Below are 26,483 nucleotides of genomic sequence, written 5' to 3'. Positions count from 1 at the left end.
TCAATGAGAAATACAATTCTGTTGTGAACAATTGCCAAGTGGTTTGGAGGTTCGTCCATGTTGTTTTGAGAATGTAATTTCTGTTTCAAGAAATGAGCCAAACCAAAGGAGGACAACTGTAACGTAAAATCCATGTCTGCGTCCTCCTGTACAGTAGGCGGCGGTATGCTCACTCAAAGTAAACAATTGCAAAGAAGAAGAAGAAGAAGAAGACGCTTGGCTGCTGCTGCACGCCGCACATAAACATCTTTATGATATATTGCCCCCCCCCTCTAAGAACAACGGCACCGAAGTCAGACAAACACAAGATGCCTTTGCCTGTGCAGGTGTTTAACTTCCAGGTAAGTGTTAGCCATTGCAGCGCTTGGACGGGATGCAGCTTCAGTACCCGCGGCGTAACCTTAGCTAGCAGTTAGCCAGCTAGGTTAGCTACAGAAACTTAGCTATGGTTCAGCTCATGATCCCAATTCAACCCAACGCGAGCACCGTTAGCTCCTTGTGTTTTATCAGGAGCACGAAGCATTAACGAAGCAATACGTTGGTGGTTTAAAAGTTAGAAGAATTAACGTTAAGTCTTAAAATTGCTGGCATGTTAAAAAACGTTAAAACGTTAAAATGTTAACGTTACCGGCCTCGACGTTGCAGTGCATCTCCGTGAAGTAAAGGGATAGCTAATGAATTCCATATAACGTTACATAAATACTGCTTTGGTAGTGTATTAAAGTTACGCCGTTAAGGAATGGTCCTCAAAATCTTACAAATGCATGCACACAGCCGGTGAACCGTTAGAAACCGACGTTGTTTTCATGGAGTTTGGAAGTAGCTAAATGCTAACAACAGACTGAAGGCCTCTGTTTGCTAACAACATTAACGTTTATAGAGACGGTTCACTGGCAAACCAGAGCTGACGGCAGCAGCTCGCTCTTACTGAAGTAACTATATTCATCTTATGTTTGATTCTTCGTGAAAGCGAAAAACTACAGACTGAAGAACAATTTGTGTTTATCTTTGTAACTTGGCTAACGAAAGCTAGCATTACCGAGCCGACTTCCTGTAATTGGCAGTTTGTCACATTAGCTCGACATAGCAGGTGGACAGACAGGTGGACAGACAGGTGGACAGACTAACACACTGTATACATTTTGCAAGAAGTTTCTGTTGTCAGTAACCAACAGTCTGCTAGCTGTTCAAAAGGCTTACAAACCCTGTGCTAGCTAACATAACGTTGGTTGTATCCGTGGCGACGTCATACTGCCGTTAAGAATCAAGCATGGACATTTTTTCCTTTCAAGGCTGTTGAGTAATTGTTGTCCACCGTCCACCATCGCATACATACTGTGTATCAACTGCAGGATATTTCCAATACAGCCAATCCTCACATCGCCATTCACCAATGCATTGGCAACTACCATTAGCAATAGAAACCCTCCTCTTGAAAGCCTGCAGTTAGGTGATGGGCGCTTTTTTAATAACACTATTAAAGCTGCAGTAAGTAAGTAAAAAAAAAAATGGCTGTTTTCGTTCAGGCCCGGTGGATTCTTACAAATGCCCTTAGGAGCTCTAGGAGGAGTCAGATTGTTTCACAGGTTATCTGTCTCATGTTCTACTCACAGGATAAAGGGAAAGTTCCAACAAATATGACTTGAGTTGTTTTCATAAAAGTTACCTTCTGCAGTTTTAATAATATCTTTATACAGCACTTTTCAAAAACAGGTTACACAGTGCTTTACAAAGACATTAAAACAAGATGACTTTACAAATAAAAATAAATAAAGAATAGATACAGCGAGGCAGGAATTACTAAAACACCCTAAAAAACTGTGATTGGAATTTGTTAACCAACATCACTCATAAAAACATAAGAGTGACAGATTTAAGAGAAAGCCATTCATAACAAGTGTGTTTTTAAGAGAGATGGGGGTGTGACTCCAAAGGCTTGGCCTCTTCTGGTTTTTAGCCTTGACCTACTACCAGTCCACTGACGGAGGACTACATTCAGGCTCCTAAGGGGTTAGTAAGTCAGTGATATAATCAGGGGCTGACCGTTTCCAGATTGTTGGTGGATAAAAATGATCTAGTGATGATGGATGATGGAATGACTAACTTCACCTGTTGATCAAAGTTTATTATCAAAGAAACACACTTGATTGCATTGCAATTCACTTTGTTTTCAGTTTTAATCCCCGTGAACATTGCAGCTTTACCATCTAGTGATCCAAACTTCTGTGTGGAGAACAAACTGATACTGTTTAATAGCTCAGTGTATGGACAGCTCCTGGTCCTGAAATGAGGTCTCTTGTGGAGGTTAACAAGTCAGCAACAGGACAAGCAACAGAGGTTCAGCCTGAGGATGTGTGTTGAGGCTGCTGTGCTGCTGGAGCGGGCTGCAGCACACAGTTTGTTGTGCTTGGTACAGTTCACTGTTTGACAACCATAAGACTGAAGGACAACTGACCCTTTCTCAATGCCTACTGAATATATGAAGCATTTTAATTACAGTTTTGCTGTTATTCAGCTTTAATGTGGGTCATGTCTTGCATTGTGATTTCGGCTGACCTTTGTGCCTTGTTTCTGTCTCTCAGGGGTCTGTGGAGCCCATGCAGATTGACGCAGACCCCCAGGAGGACCAGCAGAATGCTCCAGACACCAACTACATAGTGGAGAACCCAACACTGGTATTGTCCTGACAGACTTTCATCTACACACACAGTGACATAAAATGTTACAATAATTATCTCTGTGATGGCAGTGGTGTAAATTTGTGTTTTTAAGAGATTCAGGGGCTACTGCCCCTTAAATGTTGTTGATGTGAATCATCAACTTTGAATGTCAGCATAGTACATGAAAACAACCAAAGCTTTACTTTAATAGATCACATAATCTAAATATTATCAAACACAGGGGAAACCACTCCAATCTAACAGACTGTAGAGTTATATGAAGTCGCCTGAACATTTCACTGTGGAGCAGTTTTGACATTTTGACATAATATCTCTCACCTGACCCTCCCTGTAGGACCTGGAGCAGTATGCCACCAGCTACAGTGGATTAATGCGCATCGAGAGGCTGCAGTTTATCGCTGAGCATTGCCCTCAGCTCCGAGTGGAAGCCCTGAAGATGGCCCTCACCTTTGTCCAGAGGACCTTTAACGTCGACACTTACGAAGAGATCCACCGCAAGCTCACAGAAGCCACACGGTATTACGGTTAATAACATGACATAAGAACACTGCTTTTGGCGAGAGACTACTATAGGATAAAACATTTGTTTGCTGATGTGTCACAATGCAAACTACATCAAATGGTTTGTTGCACCAATAGAAAGGACATTTTGAATTTGAAATAGTTAATTACACTTCAGAAATTAATCATGTTCTGGAAGCTGTAAATAATAAATAAATTCCCCCCTGGGATTGTTTAAGTATTTCTGATTCTGAAGCTGGGGCTTGTATTACACCACTACAACACAATCTAATGCTAAATATATGCTTTTTTATTTACTTCACTCAACATCTAATGTAAATTGTATTATGTGTATTGTTTCTGTAGAGAAGTGCAGGGTGTGCCAGACACAGTACCTGAAGGCGGGGTTGCTCCTCCTCCTCTGGACTCAGCCTGGGCTGAGTCCACCAGGAAAAAGGCTCTGCTTAAACTGGAGAAACTGGATACTGATCTCAAGAACTATAAGGGGAACTCCATTAAAGAGAGCATCAGGTATGGTGGGACACAGCATGGTTTATCATGGAGTTTATTATCACTGTTCATCATCACAAGACCCATCACAGAATTGACCTTTTATGAATTTTGAAGAAGTTTTGAAAGCCATATATACGAAATAAACTGCCACTAGATGTCACTAGCATCTCAGACCAAAACAACTGGACACTATGTCCCACCAGACTCCATTGACAGAACCAGTCATTTTTACTTAGCCAGCAATAGTAGAACACATTTGAAACTGGACAAAAACAAAATAAAACTCACCAACGCTGTCTTTGTTAGTCTTTACCACCTTTTTATCTCCCACTCACCTTCCTCCCGTTCTGCCCTTCCTCCCCAGGAGAGGCCATGATGACTTGGGGGACCATTATCTGGACTGTGGCGACCTCAGTAATGCCCTCAAGTGCTACTCCCGAGCCAGAGACTACTGCACCAGTGCCAAGCACGTCATCAACATGTGTCTGAATGTCATCAAGGTACAGCAATGTTCTGCTGCTGCAGTCACCATTGTTACAACTAGTGGGTGGAGTTATGAACACTGGTTTAATATCAATACACTTGTCTGTACTGTCTGTATGAGTTTTTATGGATCTCATAAGTCAAGAGTATTAAGCACTTGAAGGGATAATTTCCTGGAAATCATTTTTTATCTTGTGAAAATTTGAATTGTATTTTGGCTCCTCACTTACATCCTCGAATGTACCGAAAAATTACTGGATTTTAACAGTTACTTCTGGGCTGTGGCAATAATGTTGTGGTGACAGGAAAACTGTAGTCAATTTGCTGTAGACAAGTCTAGTGTCCTACATAAAGTGCTGACCACCTACCCGTAATTAACCTGAGATGGTTCATCATAAACCTGCATCATTAAACAAGGAGTCAATACTAGGCTTACTGATAAATTATATGACCGTTTTGAAGCAAATGCTTTCCTGTGTTATTAATAAAAACTCATGGAAAATGTTGTGGAAAGGTCCTGGAAAGTGATTTCTTAAAATAAGTGGGAACCCTGTCTGGTTCATGAAGGTATCCTCTTACCTCAACTGTGAACGGCATTACATTGTTGCTGTCATAATCACCAATTTTTAGTTTTTTGTATTTATTTTCTTTCATAAACCACTGTAACTCAGGTTAAAACAGTTGATATGTGCTTTAATGCACTGTGCACGGCACAGTTGGACTTGGCGTAGGAATACAGCAGGTATAGGTCGAGAAAAGAAAAAGAGCTGTGTGACCCAGGAAATCGATGTGAGGTCAGAAAGTAAATCTTATCCTCTGTGCCCACAGGTTAGTGTTTACCTCCAGAACTGGTCCCATGTATTGAGCTACGTCAACAAAGCAGAATCCACGCCAGAGATAGCAGAGGTGAGTGTGCTGTGTTAGCATTAACAATCAGGCTTTTCACAGTGAGGCAGAAAACTATTCATGCAGCCAAGCCTGCCTTTGTTTCTCAAAGCTTGTTGTGGAGATGACCTTCAGCTGACGCCATTTCTTTTTCTTTCTGTTCAGCAAAGAGGAGAGCGTGATAGCCAAAATCAAGCAGTCCTCACCAAATTAAAGTGTGCTGCAGGTAAGACGGAGTTATGCTCTGTGATAAAGAGTCCTGCTCTGTATGCAAAGTAGCCTGAAATAACTTCTGTTATGATTTGAGGCTATATAAATAACATGGAATTTAATTGATGGTACTGTGTCACCCAGTACAGCCCATTTGGAAGATGTAACAATGTTGTCTCCAAGTCTGAATGAATATGAACAGATTTCTGTTACTGTAAAAAGCCAGTAACAGCTGCCAACAGTGTGACACACAATTGTAGAGAGCAGCTATGTATCATTTTAGAAAGATCCAGTGGTTTGTATTCTGCAAGTCTCATCTTGATGGTTGATGTTTCAGGTCTGGCAGAGTTGGCCTCTCGAAAATATAAACCAGCTGCCAAGTGCTTCCTGCAGGCTTCTTTTGACCACTGTGACTGTCCAGAGGTGAGTGATATCAGGCAGAGGTACCATGGTTACTTATAGCTTCATCCACCAAAGGAACCCTTTCTAGTCTATCTAGAAACTGTATTTGTATCCTTTCCTAAGGCAGGCATGTTAGCGTCGGGGAACAAAATCCTGTTTTGTCAAAAATGCATTCCAAAGTTCAGATGAAGCTAATATGAGTCATCATTATTCTCTGTTATCCAGATCAAGTTGGAATCTCCAAAAGTTTTTTTTGTATAAAAATCCCCGTATGTGTTCCTATTTCTCCACTGCAGCACAGCAAGAAAATGTTGTCCACAAACTTTGTACTGAATAGACTGTTACATAAAAAAAACCCATTTGATTTGTGTTTAAGCATTGGGCTGCACAATATGGTAAAAACATCACATTGCGATTATTTTGACAGATATTGCAATTTCAATAGGATTCTGGATTAGTGTAGGAATGATCATTTTTGCTGTTGCTCTCTGGAGAACAAGATTAGTAGACCAGGGCATGTCTGCAGCACTATAGTACTTCATTCTAATGCTGTTTGTCATACATTTTACCTTTATCAAAACATTGCAGCTGTTTCAATTTTTATATTGCTTCTGAAAAGTTATTGCACAGAATGAGGATGGTGAATTTAGTCTCTTATCACTTACATTGGAGCTGCTGTAGTATAGGCAGGAGAAGCTATTATAGTCCATTGTACGTTATGTAAATTATTTATATAAATGTTTTACGATTAGTTTTGAAAATATGAAACCCTAACCCACAGACATATATGCACTCATAGTTAACCTCTCTGAGCTGTTAGCTTAGTAACAAACAGGTAGCACACAGAAACTGTTACAAACTGCCATGAGTGTGCTTCTAGTGACTGTAAAATCTCTAGTGGACTCCCCGTGTTTCCACAGAGTGGGACAGCAGCTGCTCATTAGCTCTGACTACCAGCTCACTGTTCACTGCAGTAAAGTCACTGTCCTTTGCAGATGCATATTTTACATTTGCTGAGAGGGAGGCAGCAAAATGTTAAACAAAAAGTAGAAGCCCTGCTTTGACACCCAGGATAATATTCATTCATAAAGTAATCCAGTGCACTATACTGTTAAAAACCTGCTTAGTAATGTTTGTGGGTGTGTGTTCCCTGCAGCTCCTGTCACCCAGTAATGTAGCTGTGTACGGAGGCCTGTGTGCTTTGGCCACGTTTGACAGACAGGAGCTCCAGCGTAACGTCATCTCCAGCAGGTAGGGTAGTAGCAGTTGGACTGAAAAATATCTCCCTACATTTAATGAATACAGGTGTACATTAATAATCTTTTTCTTTCTTTCAGCTCCTTTAAGTTATTCCTAGAGTTGGAACCTCAGATCCGCGACATCATCTTTAAGTTCTACGAGTCCAAGTACGCGTCCTGTCTCAAGCTCCTGGATGAAATGAAGGTTAGAGAGGGACATGCGCACAATTGCAGTTTGACACTGTACAGAGGTTATGATGGGACTACATGACAGTGCAGTATATTATGTGTATATTATGATCATATTGAGTGTGTGTTTCCTCCAGGATAACCTCCTGTTGGACATGTACCTGGCCCCACACGTCAAGACACTGTACAGCCAGATCAGGAACAGAGCCCTCATTCAGGTGAGACATACATTAAGTCACCCTGTTTTTATGTGCATTTTGTATTTGTTTGGGGAGTGAGTGGGAACCCTGATACAGTACTTCTATCGTTTGAAATAGGGATCACTTTACGGCAGTGGTTCCCAACCTTTTCTCTTAAGGGGACTCTTTTATGACTGACTAAGTGACATATTTAATGGATATTTCATATTATATTATATATAAAAGCTTTACAATTAACCCAAATAATAAAATCAGTAACCGCAAGAAATTTGTGTGAAAGGAATTATCCTGTTTAGGGAACTTTTTATACAATTCAGTCTGTATTATATATAATTTTTAACAATCATACAGACTTAAAAGGTTTCATCCTATGACAAATTAAATGTTTTCTTCTCATTGTTCTGTTAGCTCAGAGAGTGAAGGCTCTGTGAATATAGTGTGTGTTCCATTTAGATCTTAATTAATAATTTAAACTAAAATTAAGATTTACGTTGAGTTTTCTTCACAGAAATGAATGAAATGCTGAGACACAGGACTACTGTGTATATATATTTCAAGTTTTGAAGTGTGTGTGTGTGTGTGTGTGTGTGTGTGTGTGTGTGTGTGTGTGTGTGTGTGTGTGTGTGTGCGTGTGTAGTATTTCAGCCCCTATGTGTCAGCAGACATGACTAAGATGGCTCAGGCCTTCAACACCACAGTAGCAGCTCTGGAAGATGAGCTCACCCAGCTCATACTGGAAGGGCTCATCAATGCACGGATCGACTCCCATAGCAAGGTGAGACACACACGCGCAGGGAAATGATGCAGTTTCCCCACATGAACCATTACAAACCAGAACTCTGACATGTTGACAGATCCTGTATGCGAGAGATGTGGACCAGAGGAGCACCACGTTTGAGAAGTCGCTCCACATGGGCAAAGAGTTTCAGAGGCGAGCCAAGGCCATGATCCTCCGAGCTGCTGTGCTGCGCAACCAGATCCACGTCAAGGTAGAAAAAAATGTCTTTACTTTGCGTCACAGCAGCAGTTAAGTATGAAACCATTAGAAAGCCAAAGTACTGAAGCAACTGTCATGGTTAGTAGGATAAGTATTGTTGTCTATAATATGTATTATATCATGGTCTAGGTGAATACTTGATTCTGATTATATTTACTGTTTGTTACTGACTTTGAATCTTGCTAGCATAGCATTAACTCTCTGTTATGTGAGCCATAGCGCTATGAGCGGATGGAACTAGAAACATCTGTTGCCAAGTCGACTGAGTCTCATTCCCAGGGCGATGAATGCAGACGCTTTCTCTCTATCCTTTCAGTCCTGACAGTAGAACTAGTGCTCCTAGTGGTATTTGCAAGAATTCACCGGGCCTGAGTAAAAACAGTCAGACCCCAAAAATATTGAAACACTTTGGGTTGGAGGCTTGAAGATAGTTGATTGTTGAGTCTCATTCCCAGAGTCACTAAGTGCCTGTATTTGATGACCTGGGAATGAGACTCAACAATCAACTATCCTTCTTCTTATAATCCAGAAAAAATGCTTGTGGTAATATATTGGTGTCACTGCAAGGTTTCTCCAGCAGAGTGTGCTGTGGTTTACAATACTGGGGCAAACAGGACAGAGTGAGAGAGAAGCAATTCAATTATTTAAACCTGAAACCTCTAAAATCTGACTATATATATTAATATGTATTGACAGCAAACACATATAACAGTGCCTCAATCACTCATGTTGTGTGCCCTCCTCAGTCTCCCCCCCGAGAGGGCAGCCAGGGTGAACTGACACCGGCCAACAGCCAGACCAGGATGAGCACAAACATGTGAAGAAAGTCTGCACGCTAACTCTGCTGACAGCAGCCGCAGACTAGGAGGAGAAGCACCCCCCCCCAATCGTTCATCAACACCAACCCCCAACCACCCCACCTTCAGTTTCTCTGCTGAACACAGAAACGACACACACTATAAAGACTTTAATGTTCCCAAATCATCTCTGTTGCCCCCATTGTATGACACGGGGGGGGAAATCCTTTGTTAGTTTGTGTGTCAGTGTGGAGATTTTTGGATGAGAAGAAAATGTGCTTTGATGGAAGCTCGGCACTTAAAGCTGTACATTACTGGTAGGAGATGCACTTTTCTCTGCTTACACGATGGAGGCCTCATTAACCGAAAGAAGGTTAAGAAATAAAAATACCTACCACAACACAAACTCACTGCTTGTTTTTATGCATTAGCTCTGTTGTCAGTGGAATATTCAACCAACAGCTAGAGCGCCAGCGTGTCCACTGTGTATGTATGTACATGTGCTGAAGTTTAAAGTTTAAGCCTGGTTTAAACCTGTGTTGTGTAATAAAATCACATGGTCTGTTGAACCCCACTGCTGTGTCCTCCAAGCTCCACATCTGCTACTGTGGTTGTAGAAATCACCTCCGTGTCACAGTGTGTCTGAGATTTAACTTGAACCTGATGCAGACCTGGTTTAACAGAGATTGTAAGACACACACATATATACATATTAAAATCCTCAAACTCATCTCCTCCTTCTACCTCATTAAAACCTCCAGAATCTCTGAAAATGCAAAAGTTGTTGATTTCTGAAGTTTTCCTGCTGGACACAAGATGTCTCCTCCTTCACTGTAAAGTCCATTCTCAGTGGATGTGCACTGGTGGCTTCAAGGTTTCTACATCACACTGTACAAGTTCCATACTGGACCAGGACTGACTTCCAAACTATTTGTGATGTCACAAGTCATGCTGGTAGGCCCCGCCCCTTAGAATCAGCTTTTCATTGAGCACAGAGAAACTTTCCACTTTCAGCAGATGAATGTGAAAACATCCTTCTAGAGTCAAACTGCACAGACAGCATTCACACAGCACACTGTAGGGACAAGTAGAAACACTGATTGTTGCCCTTCCAACAAAGGGGGGGTAGGATAGAGCTGCACCTCATCAATAGAAGCTGTTAGGACTATATTAAAATCATTTTTCATTTGATAAGTTTTACATTTGAATTCCTGTTTGAATTCCTGAGTACAACTCGTAACATATGAATATGGTCATAGGAGGCCCATACAAGTACATGGAAATGCTGATGGCAATTTAGTTTTTTTAAGTAGTTCAGCTTAATTTCAGTTAGTTTCCAGAGTGGGGTTGCTCGTTTCAGTTTAGTTTTTATTGTGAGGGAAAGAATCAGAATACAGTTCTACTGCCCCTCGATATGAAATAAATAGTTGAGATCAATAAATGCACAAGTGATCAAAATAACACAGGACATCATTAGTTGTGGAATATTTTAATTTGAATCTCTTTCCAGTGCATAATACTGTATACTCATTATAATGTCCTCTGTAAGATGTCCCTCCTGCAGTTTGTTTAGTTCCCAAAGGCACGTTTGCTTGGTAATCATTAATGTTAGACAATGTTAGAAATCACACATGGAACTACAAACTCTTTCTGCTCTTCTCTTTCTCTCTGTGGGGGTTTAAGTGCACAAACACAAAATAAAGTGAAGAAAAACACATCAAGTCAGGCCGTACAGTGACACTGACTTCACAAGTACAAAGTCAAACTTAAAGGTAGGATAGAGCGTTGGGGCATATGGGTATTGTAGTAATTTCTTTTCAAATCATAATGTTTTTTTTATCCAGGAAATCATTGGTCTCTCGTCACTAATGGAATAATGTTGAATGGTTGGTTAGGTTGTGGATGGGGTAGGGAGGAGTGGAGTGACTGGGTGGAATTGGGATGAAGTGTGTGGAGGAAGAAGCAGGCTTCAGTAGGCGTGGTCTGCCACAAACAGCGAGTCCTGAGCCGCTGCTCCCTTTTCTCCAGAGGACACGTACTTCCCCAGAGCTGCCTTGCTGTTATTCTGTGGAGAGACACAAAGCAAAGGAGGATTTATTAGAGCATGCCTTTTTATTTTTTACTTGGTGCCATTTTCATGACTTTGCTTTACTGATTATAATATTTTTTGGTTTGAGCAGTATTACAGTGACCAATTAAACCAATGTTTCTCAAATGGGGGTACCCCTAGGAGTACTTTGGAGTACTGCAAGGGGCTAAAAAATATTGTATATATATATATATATATATATATATATATTCCATATATATAATTGTTCCATAAACCACATTTTATATTCAATATTTCTATTTTCAATAATAATAACAATAATCATAATAAAAAAACTGCAGTTGCCTCCCTGACACAGAGAATGACAAGATCCTCAGTGAGGCACTAGCACATGTTTCTCACTACACTGTTAGTACAACTTATCAAGAGGTTGCAGTTCAATGCAACTTCAATATCATCTTAGTTATTCCACAATGACAACAATTGGTTTGCTATACATGTACTGATGGATTATAAACATTTGAAATGAAGGATTCAAGTGTTTTTCTTTATAAATAAAACACTGATGGTGTATTGTACCTCTTTATATAGGCTTTTTATTCTACCAGAAATGTTTTTTCTACGAAAAAGCAGGTATATTATTGAAAAGGTTTGAGAACCACTGAATTAAACTACAGTATCTTAAACTATTCATACTTTTTCCTATTCTAACTTAATTCCAACATTCCTTTAGCAGTCTGTTTTTATGAGGTTATGAGAGCAGGCATGGGCCTGCTGGAGTGCTCGCACTGATGCAGATTTTTGTCCACATGAGAACCCTTATTTCTTATTGCGTAGCACCACCTCTGGTGAGCATGGCTGTGCTCACCACTGAGGTCACAGATGTATTATTTTTTTTCAAAGGGGTATAAAGTTGCAAAATAACTGGCTAAAAATAACTTTACTTTAATGCCCCTAACCCTGCTAGTACGTTCAGTTATTTGACCTCAATATTTCTAAAGACCTGTGTACAGCAATACTGGTCAGGGACTCCTAAAAGCGTGTGTAACTGTTTCTCTGTGTAATCACAAAACTAAACGCTAAGAAAACTGAAAATGTCCTTGTTAAAAAGGATAAAAGTGCGTAAAAGTATTACGTTTAGGGTTATGTTGAGTTTATGATGGGGTTATGCTCAGTTAGGGTACTGACACCTTTTCTTTGTCCAATTCAGGCACTGGCTTACAGATTCATATTTTACTCTCATAATATGTTGTAATTATGAAATATGACTCACTGTAATGAATTTAACTCTCCGACAGTAAAAAAAGTCTTTCATCAAGTCTCCTGAGCAGCTCACAGCTTACGAACAACTTCTATCTTAAAATTATAATGCGATGCAGTTACAATATCCATCACATACCTGTATAAATGAAAGGTGTATATAGTCTATATAGATACAATTTTCTATTTTATTCTTATTCAATGTGTATATTTGATGTATTTTCCAGGTTTGGGATCAATCAATCTTATCTGATCTTATAAACCCCATATGAAGAATGCTACAAGTGGCATAAACTACAACATACCATTACATGTTAAAGCATTAATAATAATAATTGTTCAATATAACATAAAATGTAATTGGATGTAACTGTGCTGTATAGAGCAGAGGTTGAGTCACAAAAACATATATATGCGATATATATGTTTTTTCCTGCCTGGAATAGAGCTGTAAATACTTTCAGGAACCATTGTCAGGACTCCAATGGACCGCTAAATGGTCATTATAGCCTAGCCATTAGCCATAGTCATTATATAGCTCCTTTCTAGTCTTTGGACCATTCAAAGCATTACACTAGATATCACACACTAATGGCCAAACATCAGGAGCAACTTGGGGAGTCTTGCTCAAGCAGCAGAATGAACTGGGGATCGAACCATCAACGTTCTGATCAGTGTACGACCCGCTCTACACAACCTCCTCCTCCCTCCTTACCAGGGCTCTCTTGATGTACTCGTCCTGGCAGGCCTTGCTGTTTTCCTTCTTGCCTCCCCAGGCTTTCAGCGCTGAGGCCTGCAGGGCCCGGCCGAAGGAGAAGGTGAGGGCCCAGGGCCGGTGCAGGGGACACTGGTTGATGGCATTCAGGTTGACGGTGGCCTCCTCCTCACTCTGACCGCCTGACAGGAAGGTCACGCCTGGGGGGAAGAAGAATGCACAGGAGGGTCAGCTGGGAATGAGAGAGAGACGGAGAGATGTAACAACAGTATGTCAGCCTCACCTGGCACAGCGGGGGGCACAGTGCGGCGCAGGGCGGTGACAGTTGCCATGGCGATCTCCTGAGGGCTGTACTTTTTGGGGCAGGAGTGTCCGGCGGTCACCATGTTGGGTTTGAGCAGCGTGCCCTCCAGGTAGACGTGGTGGACAGACAGCGCCTTGTAGACTGCTGCCAGCACCTGACGGACAGAGACACTGATGTCCATTCCCTTGGTTCCAATAAACAACTGAAGGAAGAAGTTTTCTTTCTCCCGCCCGTTAAATTAAGTTCAGTCCTGTTCCCCACAAGAGGGATTGTGATGGTCCTCTGACAGGTCAAATTTTAACTTAACAAAACTACTTTGTACTGTGTAATCTGTAACTTTTATAAAAATAACTATAAATTATAATATAATAAATAAGCTTTCATTACATATATCCTGACAGTAGTACATGAGACAGCGTCTCTCTATCTTTCTCGGCTCTGATTGGTTGTTTTCGTTCCCGGTGGATTCTTGCAAATACCATTAGGAGCACTAAGAGGAGCCAGAGGAACCTGATTTTTTCAGTTTCAGCAAATATCACAAAAAATAACTGATATAAAAATGACCTAGTGCAGCTTTAATCGAAAGCATGCTGGGAAACGAGCACCAGTAAATTCAAAGAAGTAGCAGACAGGACTGCATACAAATATGCACCACACGTGTTACATGACTGATGCCAGATGCTGAGACTGTTCCAATTTCAGGGTGATGATGACATTTCTGTGCATTAGTGAGAGTGGCATCCTACCCATCATATTGAGGTTGATATCATTCATCACTCACCTTCTCAGTCACATACTGGCAGCGCTGCAGGTCGTGGTCGCCATCTGGGAGAATCTCAGGCTCCACAATGGGCACGATGCCATGCTGGAGGAGGGGGGACATAGCAGCCAGCGTCATGACAACAGACAATAGCACTTCCTCTCTGGGGGTTGTGCTAGCCTACCAACTGTTACACAGTTAGTTAGAAGAGAACCTGATGGGCAAACCGTGTTGTGTAACGGCTGTTTGTGTTACATCACTGCAGCGAGAAAGCTGTGTGTGTGTGTGTGTGTGTGTGTGTGTGTGTGTGTGTGTGTGTGTGTGTGTCTTACCATCTGGCAGATGCTGGCGTAGCGGGCCAGCACATTGGCATTCTCGATGATGGCCAGCTCGGACGGGGTGGTAGGGGTGATCTTTAACACACATCGCCACTTGGCAAAGTCGGCACCGTCCTTCTTGTACTGAGCACAGCGCTCGTAGAGGCCGTCCAGACCTGACGGAGACACACAGCACAGATGGTAGGTTGGAGTGATGGGAGAGGCTGAGAGCAAATGCTTAGTGGCCCCAACCACTAGATAGCACTAGATTTTATGCATATTGTGCTGTGTTCTGTATACTATGATCGTTTTTCTAAAATTTGATTTGAAAAAAAAACTCAAAACATATCTCCTTGTTTACAGCAACACAATAAATCGCCAGATTCTTACACAGTCAATCCACAGCCCTACTCATTCAGGTATTTTCTATGTATCTACATGTAGTTTAGCTCAATCACTACACATCAGCAGTTTCTTTCAAGGGAGAGAAATACACCTCCAACTCTGAGTGTTTATCAGTTTGTATTTATGTTGTTAGTACTTTCGATTGCGTACTGTTCATATGTGTTTTCTGCTACTGTGGTTCCAGGTGCATTCAAACAGGAGGTGAATGGGATTGAGGTCTCATTTCTTTGTTAACTGTTAAATTATAAATGTGTATACCATGGCCCCAGAGAATTCTCAATTCTGATTGGTTGGTAGGTGTGGATAAGTTACAGGACCTGTACAGTCGGTAAAGGCAGACACAGTGAGGCTTAGCTAATGAGCTTTGAGCTAGGGTTTTTTGTGTAACCAACACTACCAACAACAACAAATTAAAAACAGCTCTGCATTGAGCAGAGCCACGCAAATTAAAGTGTTTGATATTTGAGGGAACCGAATGTGATCAAAACCCCAAAGATAGATAAAGAGACAGCGATGGAGGGCAGAGGGAGTAAAGTCTGTAGTGTTTAAAGACCAGCCCACACTCTTTGGACAAGTTTTGTATTTCGTCACACATACATACTGAATGTATGTGTGCTGAGACAGGCTAATATCACAGGTCAATATACTGTCTAAATTGCATGCGTAGCCATATGAAGAATAGGTATCCATGACTTGAAAAACTGATATTAAAATCATTCCCCAAAGCCAAAAACAAAAATGTTAATTGGTGAGGTTAAACGTACTACAGGGACCAACCAGTCTCAATTCAATACTTATGTCTCTATATGACCCACATAAACAACCAAGGTCATCAGCTATTTTCTATATAGTTATTCTTAATTCATTGCAATTCTGTTTGCCTTTATTTTATTCATATTATATGTGGTCATTTATTTATGTTATTAATAGTTTTGAGTAATTATTGAATTAGATGTGTTGTATAAGGGCCACCTGCTTTGTTTTATCTACTTTTCCATTTTTCGTTTGCCCTTTGGTTTCACAATTGTATAAAAGTTCACATTATTCATGAAGATTGATAGTTTGAAGCAACGTACGTTTTCTTTTTAAAAATGTTGCACCATTTTGTTCTTTGTTTTTCATTTTATTGTATATAGAATATGCTCTTCTGTGTGTGTTAAATGTAAGGTTATGCTTAGGTTTCTATAAAAGCTGTGTTCATTAAAAACATGATTTTCTCTGTTCTGGTGTTGGTCAGTGTAAATATGCAGCATCCCTCTATTACAGTGGTTGCACTAGGGGTCTCCAAAGCTTCACGGGGGTTGCAGGGCCTTCTTGATTTTAATGGGTGAAAGAAAACTTTAAATATACACAGAGGCCTATATCATCTTAGCGTTTCATTCATTTGAGTTGAACACAAGTTCACAATTCAATTTTCACAGAGCCTTTGCTCTCTGACAAACAGCCTCATCCTGCATTTGAAAAGAACACAGTTAAAACAACCAAATAGCTGATGGAACAATGAGAGGATAACACTGAATAAGAAGCCTATTAGGTGTGTATGACTGTTCAAAATAAAGAAAGTATATAATGAAGAAATTGTATAAACGTTTTTCATTTAAAAAAAAGAAATTCATCAATATCTCTCATTTTACAAAAACGCCCTGCAGTTACTGAAACTACGAAAATATGTCACTTCGTCAGTTCACTCAATAATAGAAAAAGGCTCCCTCAAGGAAAATGGTTGGGAACTACTGTTCTATTATACATTGTTATTACAATAAAGCCAATCAGTAATAAGCACCCTCGTCAATATTACAGCACGTCTGTACCTTGAGTGGTGGTCTCTCCGTTGGTGCCGGCGAGGGGAACCACGCCCTTGTCCACCTTGATGCCCACCACCATGCCCTTCTCTTTGACCAGCTGGGGGAAGGGCTTGCCGCCATCCGTCTTTTGGTAGAGCGTCTCGTGGAAGAAGATGACGCCGCCGATGCAGGGGTTGACCCGCTCATCGGCGGTGAAGAGGAGCTGGCGGTAGAGCCTCCTGTTCTCCTCCGTGTTCTCCGCGTTGATGCTCTGAAAGCGCTTGGCCATGCTGCCTGTAGGCACCAGGGGGACAGGGAGGAGACGGGTGGAGTGAGAGACACTACACATTTCTGCATTTTAGGTCTTCTGCATAAATTTCAACCATCCATTTTTTTCCTTTCATATCCTGTTAAAAATGGTCAGATTGGGGCCTAGAGTTCTGCTCCTCTCTGTGGTCTAACCATTCAGTATCTTTTAGATCTTTCCAAGGAAGAATCATGTGGTAGACAGGAGGTGGAGTGTTTTACTCAAGGGAAATTATAAAGCAACCATGATCTTTGGGAGTAACTGGAGTCTGGGGTGTAATACCACCATGGCGTGAGACACATTTTAGCTCATTTACATCAAAATTACTTATAAGTAACCAAATCATGCTGCTGTGTTCAGAAATGTCGATTTATTCCACATTTCACACATTTCTACACAATATGAACACAGAGTCTGCATTAATATTTGTCACACTTGCATTATAATTGGTTAATGTGGAAACTGACTACAGACCTTTCCTAATCAATCTGCACTTCAACTGCAATACAAGGAACCAATAATGTAACTTTGGTCAATCTTAAGTACTTGCAATGGATTGCATAAGTTGAGCAAGTTTCAAGAGCCTGCCAATTGATTTTTATACTGTACAGAAATGAATAGAAATAGAGCTGCGAACCGGTAACAGCTTTGAAAATGGTCAAAAAAAGATATCAACACAGACATTGTTGAAATTATTGAAACAGTCCTCCTCTCATTCACACACTGAAAGAGCCCAGCTACAACGAGGGCTAAGCCAGTTGTAGAGACAAAATGTACAGTTTGTACAGAATACACTTTATCTTTATGGATGATATTGATGTCAAATTGACAGTCAGACTGTGGACATATGACGGCCTTTAGCTCGTGTGTCTAGAGTTACGTGTTGTTATGGACACGTTAGGAATTGTTCAAATGTTGTATGTAAATGCTTTCATATTTTCAGCAGATTCCTTTCATTTGAGCAGTTTTAAATAAAGTTATCCTGATGTCTTCCATTCTAAGTATCGAAGCCGCAGACATTCGAACTGTATTTAACGTGATTACTGCGTGACTGAACTGGACTGGGGTTGGCCATTGTGGTTAACAGTGTGATCCTGTAACGTGGCCTCCTCCTGTGTCGCAGTCATACCTGTGGATTCATCAGCAGCCAGGATGCCTTTTCCAGCAGCTACGATCCTCTGAGCGATATCGCTGAGCTCCTTCTTCTGCTCAGCACTCAGGAAGGGGTACGCATGAGTCATGTTGACTGGGACAAGGAGAGAAAGAGAGAGACAATATTGACTTATTTCTCAGTGACTGCATATATCAGTCGAACGGAAACAGAAGCAGATTGCGCAGTCTTACAAAATCCCACCACAAGATGTCCACACTATACTCTCACATGTGAAAAGGAGATGTTAAGACAGGCTTTTTTTTGTTTAAGACTGTTGTATGTCCCAGAGTATTCTCTACAAGATCTTAAAGCTATTTACAGCGTTTTCCATTCCATTCACTCTTGTTTATTCATGGATAGAAGGGAACTGAAAATGTTGTAATGTATATATATATATATATATATATATATATATTTATATATATTTTTTATAGTGCTGTCAGTTAAACGCATTATTAATGGCGTTAACGTGAACCCATTTTAACGGCGTCATTTATTTTATCGTGAGATTAACGTTCGTTTAACTTTGTAGTTTTTTTCACATGCTGTTGCAACAACTAGTAACGTTAGAAAAACTACAACACCACACCGGATCTAGCTAGACTGAAAACAAAACAACAGGCACGCCGCACACACTTGTTTAAGAGTAGTAGACGTTACGTTTTGAGTGGATGGCGAGCGCGAGACGCCGAAATGGACGCCAATAATATTCTGAATGGAAAGCTTACTTTTAAAAAGTTGCCAAATGGTTCCATTGACAAGACCAAAGTGATCTGTGTGTTTTGTCGTTGTGAACTGAGCTATCATCACAGCACGTCCAGTCTGAAATACCACTTGATGGCCGAGCACACAGCTGATGTGAATTCTCCGCCCCCTCGTCAAAGCCAGGCGACAATGGATGACTTTTCACTAAAAACAACATTTGCATAAAGGAAGCCGATCCACTTTTCCATGTTGATAAGAGCATTAAAATTAGAAAAAAATAATGGGACAAAAAGAAATCAAGGGACATTTAGAATAGATAAAAATTTGCGATTAATTGTGAGTTAACTATGACATTAATACGAATAATCGCGATTTAATATTTTAATCGTTTGACAGCACTCATTTTTTGTGATATTGTATACATTTTGAAATACACTATCAATTTTTGTGTTTGAACTAAAGGTGGGCGATATATATCGTTTGTGATAATATCGTCATTGTTGTTTTGACGATGTGCAAATTTCCATTATCGAGTATTTAAATTACTTCGCCAAAAATATTGAAACGCACGCGGAAACTCCTCACATCCATTAATACACGGTGCAGCAACGCTCTCTACAGCATGGCAGGATTCAGTCACATGACTAGCGTCTCATGATCACGTCTTCTCGCTAGCATCCTCCTTGCTTCAGTTTAGCAGCGCGTTGTGATGGTAGAGAGAAAATACAAACACCTCCAGTCCCTGAAGCTACCAGTACTTCAGATGATTTAGTGCCGAGACGTGGGTCTACCTCTCTGGCATGGAAATGGTTTGGTTTCGAAAAGACTGATAAGGGTCTGTGTCCACCAAACACGTTTTTAGTGCTAGCAGCGCCTATTTTGAATACAAATCCTATGAGCTTCAGCGTTCAGAGCGCTAAGCGCCTTCAGTGGTAAAAAGATGCAGAGACGTTTTTTTTAGCGCAGCGCTCAGAGCGCTTCAAGTTGAAATCTGTTCAACTTTTAACACCGCTGGGCGCTCGGAAAATGAGTTTTTGAGCTCTCTTAGCACTAAAAACGCGTTTGGTGGACACAAGCCCTAACTCAGACAATTCCAATCACATTTTAAAGGATATCGACTGATTATCGTTATCGCCAAAATCCCTAAAAATAACGAGATATAATTTTTTGCCCATATCGCCCACCCCTAGTTTGAACCCCAACTGCTATATAGCACTAGATTGTATGCATATGTTGGTGTGTTCTTTATACGGTGACAGTTTTGATAAAATAAGAAATCAGAGCTGAGAAAGATAGTGGACTGTAGTGTGTCATTCTCAGTGTCTGTATTTGACGACCTGGAAATGAGACTCAACAATCAACTATCTTAAAGCCTCCAACTCAAAGCGTCTTTCTATCTTTCTCAGTTCTGATTGGTTGTTTTCATTCAGGCCCGGTGGATTCTTCCAAATCCCATTAGGAGCACTAGGAGGAGCCAGAGGAACCTGGATTTTTCACAGATTATCTGTCTCATGTTCCACTGTCAGGATATTGTGAAAGTCTCAGCAAATATGACAAATAGTTATTTTTATAAAAGTTACCTACAGCAGCTTTAAGTCACATTCAGAATGGAGGACTTTTACTTCAAATTGAGTATTTTGTTGTATTCCCATTTTGCTGGCTTCAGTCTTGGACTATGCTACTTTTTCCTCCACTGCCTGAACATGAACAACTGAATGCCGACATAAAGCTTCAATCACCGGCCACAACTGCGTCACTGTCCGTCCTCACTTTTTTACTTTACAGGGCTTTCTGGAATTTCAACCCGTTCTGCCGAAGACATTTTCCTGCTTGTACTAGCACAGTGATGATCACAGTGAGGACAGTGATAGTAGCAGCTGTATTAACCACTGACTGCATGTAACACAATGTAGCAGCGTCTGGTGACAGCACTTCCGCGTCCTTGCCTCGCCATCTCAATGACTTTGAATTGGGAGTTCCCAAGTACAAACGGGCCTCCAGAAAACTTCAGGAAGAACCCTTTATTTTGATTAAAGTGCCAAAATAAGATGTTGTAACGCCAGGGAAACGTTATATTTATAATACTACAGCCTAATAATAACAGCTATGTAACAAAGTGCTTGAAAAAATGCAATAAAAAGAGCGTGAACAAGCTAGGCTAATGAACGCTATAGGAAGTGAATATTCTCTGCTAAAGAGTGAAAAGATTTCAGGGAGGAAATACAACTCACCGGGCTGTTGCTGGGTGAAGTGACCGGAGGGAGCGGGCAGATGCAGGAAGCTGCTGTTGTAAAATGGGAGAGATGCAGAGGGACAGACGTACAGACGATACAGCAGAGGGGCGTGGCCGCATCGAGCATTGTCCAACCAGAGTCCAGTTCTCAACAGGACTGGCGCAGAGTTTTATCCAATAGGCGAATGTTGAGGTAGTGTCGTAGGCTCTGACGGTTGGAGCAGTGGTGCTGAGGAAGGCGTGTCCATAAACCCTCAGCGTTGTCTTACAGGCAGATCGCTCTACTGAGGGCTCAAGTTTAGTATCAAATTTAAACTGGTCTAATTGCACATTTTCAAATGTAGTCCAGTGACAGTGAAGAAGTGAAGCCCAAGTCCATGTTTCATATGATCCCATCCAAAACAATGGGGAGGATTAAAAAAACTAATAGAAAAACTCTATGCTGCCATACATATCTATCTCATTCAAGTGGTAAATTCAGCTTTTATTTTGGACAGACTGCTTTGGGCAGCTGTCTAGAAGCACACGTCTTAAAACATATCATGGTACAGTAAATGCATTTATGCACAATGAACAGGCCGCTGGTTTAAGATCTGCTTGTGTATTCATTATCGCCATTATAAAGTACAAGGGATGTGCTTGTTGCCTGTAAAACACAGCTGAGGGCTTACATAAACCCTGTCACCATCCACTTCTAGGCGTACGTGTGGATCCTCACATGCATGATGCGTGGGGGTGATACGTGACCAGAGCATCATCACCACGAGGAAACTTAACTGCTGCAGCCGTCCACAGTAGTACAATGTCAGTGATTTCTCTTGATAGCTGTAGACTGCAGAATGTGTAAGAAGCTGACTGTTCCATCAACATGTCACGTACATCTCTCCATCTCCACCACAGATTGCTGTCCTTGAGACATGAATAATGAATGTATGTACTGGCTCATTCTTTGCCAATCTGATGATCAGCTGCCGCAGTAAAATCAGATAAAGTGAATGGGTTTCTGAATGTGGAATCAGTGACAGTCTGTGACCCTCAGTGTCACTCAGTGCCTCAGTGTTATGTAGTACAACATCAGCGCTGCTCCACCACACCACTGATACTTTTCCCATTTGAGACAAGGTCAGAGTTCACTGATACACGGTGCTCACTTCTATTAAAACCAGTTAGAGCTGCTATTATTTTCCTGGATTTCAATACAGAAAATGTCACATCTAAATCTTGGGTAATACATTTCTAGGACCAGTGAGTACGATTTGGTGGTATTCAGTGGTGTAGTTGCAGATTACAACCCCCTCAGGAGTAATTACGGTGACTGTGGCCCTACCTAGAGCCAGTGTTTGGTTTGTTCGTTCTGGGCTAGTGTAGAAACATGGTGGGTCAACATGGCGGACACCAGAAGTTGCAAAAGTACGCACATTCTTTACTTAAGCAGAAGTACAGATAATTGTGTAAACAGACTCTGAAGTAGAAGTACTGATTCAACTTCTTGAACTCAAGTGAAAGAGTGAAAGCACAGACTCTGGAATATAAAGTACCAGTGTAAACAGGACTCTCTTGGGTTCTCTGAAGGACGTTTCTAGCAGCTGTTTCTGTGCTAAGCTAACTAATACTTCAAACAAGGTTAAATTAATACTCAAGTAAAATACAGATATCTGAAAAACAACTTAAGTAGAGTAACTAAGTATTTGTACTTTGTTACTTTCCACCTCTGGCTGGCAGCACTATCCCCCCTTTAAAGGTCCAGCATTTAACATTTAGGATGATCTATTGTCAGAAATGAAATATAGTATTCATAGGTGTTTTCATTAGTGTATAATCACCTGAAAATAACAATTGTAATGTTTTTGTTACCTTATAGAATGAGACGTTTTCACTACAGAGGGAGCGGGTCCTCTTCTACAGAGTCCATGTTGAACCGCCATGTTTCTCCACCCATTTGCCCCTTTCTTCCCTTTATTTTCTTCTTCCTGCTGTCTTTTTCTTCTTGTTTGCGTATTTTATCGGTGTCGAAATGTCCCTGTGTTTCTGTTGTTGTTTTGTAAATTCTTTGGTTTTGTAAATACAGTAGCCCAGAAAGGACAAACCACCACCTTTCACATTTTTTCCCGTTTCACAGCAACCATAGTTTCTCCTACACACTGGGAATAATAATTATACATGTAACACTAGATGCCACTAATTCCTACACTTGCCCTTTAATGATATAATATATGATATATTGCATCACTCACTCACTCAGAGAACTTGAGCTGTGTGGCTTTGTTTTGGCAACCTCCCAGCAGGTTTATCTCTGCAGTACTGGGTCTGTCCAAACAAGTAAGTCCAAACAAATCACTTGGGAGTTCGGTCTAGACCTGCTCTATTTTGAAAAGTGTCCTGAGATAACTTCTGTTATGAATTGGCGCTATATAAATAAAACTGAATTGAAAAAAAATAGTGTTCTTTTTAAAGCGTGTGATATGGTCCCCAAGTCTCTCTCTCTCTCTCTCTCTCTCTCTCTCTCTCTCTCTCTCTCTCTCTCTCTCTCTCCCCCTCTCCCTCTCCAACTGGTCGAGGCAGACGACCACCCACCTAGAGCCGAAGGATCTGTCCTTCTGCCTTTTAACAGGCAGTTTTTCCCTTGCCCTTGTCTCCAAGTGCTTGCTCATGGTGCTCAGGAGTTCGGTCTAGACCTGCTCTATTTGGAAAGTTATGAATGTTATGAATTGACGCTGTACAAATAAAATTGAATTGGACTTTTGAGCAGTAAAGACGGATATCAAGCCAAAAAAAGCATCCTTAAGATCCTTTCCTTAATGTTATCAGACACTTAGAATAACAATCTGAGCCTGTCAGTAGCAAAAGCAACTTTTAGTGGACAGACTTTGATGGGGACAATTGTCCCCAAGGATTCATGGCCATTGCAGCCCTTTTCATGAATATTTTCACATCTAACTCAGTGAACTCAGGGTTTATTTTTACCAAACCAGAGGTAGTGATTATTGGAAAGACTGTGGAAAGACTAACAAAGACAGTTTTTGTGAGTTTTATTTTACTTCTGTCCCATTGTTTTGGTCTGAGATGCTGGTACGCTAGTGCAACATCCAGAGTCAAGTGAATTTATGTATATATAAGCTTTGACCTGTTTTCTCCGATTCAGCCAACTTTTCTTTTGATGGGTTTATGAAAAGGTTTACCCTTCTGCAACCAATTGAAATTTCAACTGGTTGGGGGCTGTTTATTTTGACGTGTTTATATGGAGCATTTTTATTCTCTTTGAGCTTTTAAACCAATTATAATTGGAATAGGCTCCATGTAGACATAGCTATTGTATGCTATAGCATTAAGATATCCCTTTGTTGGAAGTAAGGGGCCCAAAATATGAAAAGGCCCCAGACCAAGAAAAAAAAGGACATGGCTGGATCTTAACCCATTCTCCCATGTTTTGCCTTGATGATCGCTTCTCTGGAAGCAGAAATGGTTCAACCCTGAACTGACCCTACTGTACTGGATACAATGTGAGATTTCCTTTATTCTTGCATCTTGCTACCATTTGCCTCTCCTCCTTGCAGCTACAGTGCATCTCACCCGCATTCCCACTGTCTCATGACATCTTCAATCTGGCACATCATGCTTGATTATGACAATGCGAGCACCCAAAAAAAGAAAGAATCACTCCTGCCATCTGTCGACTCCTCTGTCACTGCTGACAAGACACACTGACTCCTGCTGAGACTGACAGGACTCTTGGGGCAACTCTACACAACCTACCGCTCAGCTGCAGTTCCTCAGGTTTCACCTTAAAAGCATTCGTCAGGTGAAAGCATTTCTCACCAGGGACTCGGCCCAGTTTTTATTTCTCATCTGGCCAGAAAACAAGTACTTCTCCAGGTCCCCCCCTCCTTAACTGCCAGAAGACTGCAGCATTCCTCACTGTTAACATCCATGAATTCTCCCATATCTGGACCATTTGTTCCCAAACTTTTTTAGTTAAGAGACCCCTTTTCTATCATATTTATATTTATATATTTTGTATCATATTTCATATTACATGCAATGCATAACAATAACAGTACAGAGCAACTGATAAACTGTACAATGAACCTGAACTGGGCCAAAAAGGTGCCAGTACCCTAAGTCAGCTCAACCCTAACCCTAATTATTTTGGCGTTTTCTATCCTTTTTAACGAGGACCATTTCAGTGCTGTTTTCTTAGTGTTAAACTAGCTATGTATTTACACAGAGAGGCACTCATCTGGGTCAATAAAAAGTAAAGGTGCTTGTGGACAAAAATGTGGCATGCTGGTACTTGTCAGTAATCCAGGATCTTCCTCAGACAAATCAGGAAGGACTTCCTCACCACGAGACCAGAGGACAGGCTTTCCTCCTGTCCTCTGGTCATCCCATTAATCACCACCTACTCGACATATAGCGTAACAGCAAACAAACATTAAAAACAATTTCACCCAAAAAATACAGAACACAAACATGCTCCAGGAGTATAGAATAATCTCGGCCTACAAGAGGAACAAAAACCTAAAAGACTACGTAGTTAAAAGCAAACTGCCAGAACTAAACACAATTCCTCAACAAGGCCCAAATTACTTTAGACAAAATAAAACAATTAAAAATCTAATTAACACCACATAAATCGACCCTAACGACCAACACACACAACTGCGTATATCTCATAAAGTTTAAACACTGCAAGATCTCATACGTAGGAGAAACAGGCAACACAATTAAAGCTAGACTGGCACAACACATATATAACATTAAAAATCACAAAGACACACACACACACACACATCTAGTGACACACTTCATTACAGTTTTTTCTAATTGCTAAAACTCAATTTTGCAAACTAGGCTGGTTTTATCAAAATACTTAACAAATTCACAAAACCACACACCCAAACTACAAAATACCTCATATATCCTGCAAAATAAAGCACTGCAACCAAAACTACATATAGCATTATCAAAATCAAACTTTTGCACCAAATGGCTTCATTCATATTACCAGATTTTTGTCTAACCAACTACAGTGTGTAGTTGGTTGGGCATAATGAAAAGCACTCATCTTCAGTATGCTTTGCCATAATACTAAAATAGTTCAAATTGTAGAATATTCTTTAGATTGTTCACATGCACAGAAATATTTGCAGATACACACACACGCACACACATGCTGTTGAAACATTTTTTTATTTTTCACCAAACATGTCGGTGCAACATATGCACAGCAGATAAATTTACATTGGAGTAATCAAAAATATGCTCACAAAAAAAAAAATAAAAAATATATATATATATATAAAAAGGAGGCAAGAAAAATAATTAGGCAGCATCTTGCCGCACAGCTGGGTCTGGCCACAACCTCTCGTCCACATCACAGGCAATATCTTCCCT

At 40.7% G+C, this 26,483-nt stretch overlaps 2 protein-coding genes and 1 long non-coding RNA gene across 5 annotated transcripts in view; 2 read left to right on the top strand and 1 right to left on the bottom strand.

Annotated features, from left to right (window-relative positions):
• LOC127355836 (uncharacterized) overlaps positions 1–26,483 on the top strand; it is a 94,545-nt gene that overhangs the window by 13,464 nt on the left and 54,598 nt on the right. The gene's annotated exons all lie outside the window — the stretch shown is intronic.
• gps1 (G protein pathway suppressor 1) lies at positions 180–10,799 on the top strand. Its single transcript, XM_051386919.1, has 14 exons — positions 180–341; positions 2,583–2,675; positions 3,016–3,197; positions 3,549–3,713; positions 4,060–4,195; positions 5,007–5,084; positions 5,229–5,289; positions 5,611–5,696; positions 6,832–6,926; positions 7,013–7,118; positions 7,240–7,320; positions 7,940–8,077; positions 8,157–8,291; positions 9,046–10,799. The coding sequence occupies exons 1-14, from the start codon at positions 252–254 to the stop codon at positions 9,118–9,120; spliced, it is 1,521 nt and encodes a 506-aa protein (XP_051242879.1). The 5' UTR covers positions 180–251; the 3' UTR covers positions 9,121–10,799.
• On the bottom strand, positions 10,570–21,252 carry LOC127355783 (fructose-bisphosphate aldolase A-like). Its single transcript, XM_051386987.1, has 8 exons — positions 21,088–21,252; positions 18,128–18,244; positions 16,719–16,985; positions 14,518–14,678; positions 14,207–14,290; positions 13,405–13,579; positions 13,122–13,321; positions 10,570–11,161 (listed from the first exon to the last, which is right to left on the bottom strand). The coding sequence occupies exons 2-8, from the start codon at positions 18,237–18,239 to the stop codon at positions 11,066–11,068; spliced, it is 1,095 nt and encodes a 364-aa protein (XP_051242947.1). The 5' UTR covers positions 18,240–18,244; positions 21,088–21,252; the 3' UTR covers positions 10,570–11,065.

Source organism: Dicentrarchus labrax, unplaced genomic scaffold (assembly GCF_905237075.1).
Source record: "Dicentrarchus labrax unplaced genomic scaffold, dlabrax2021, whole genome shotgun sequence".
Classification (NCBI taxonomy): domain Eukaryota; kingdom Metazoa; phylum Chordata; class Actinopteri; family Moronidae; genus Dicentrarchus; species Dicentrarchus labrax.
The sequence above is the reverse complement of the archived record's forward strand: the minus strand, read 5'-3'. Positions and strand labels throughout refer to the sequence as shown.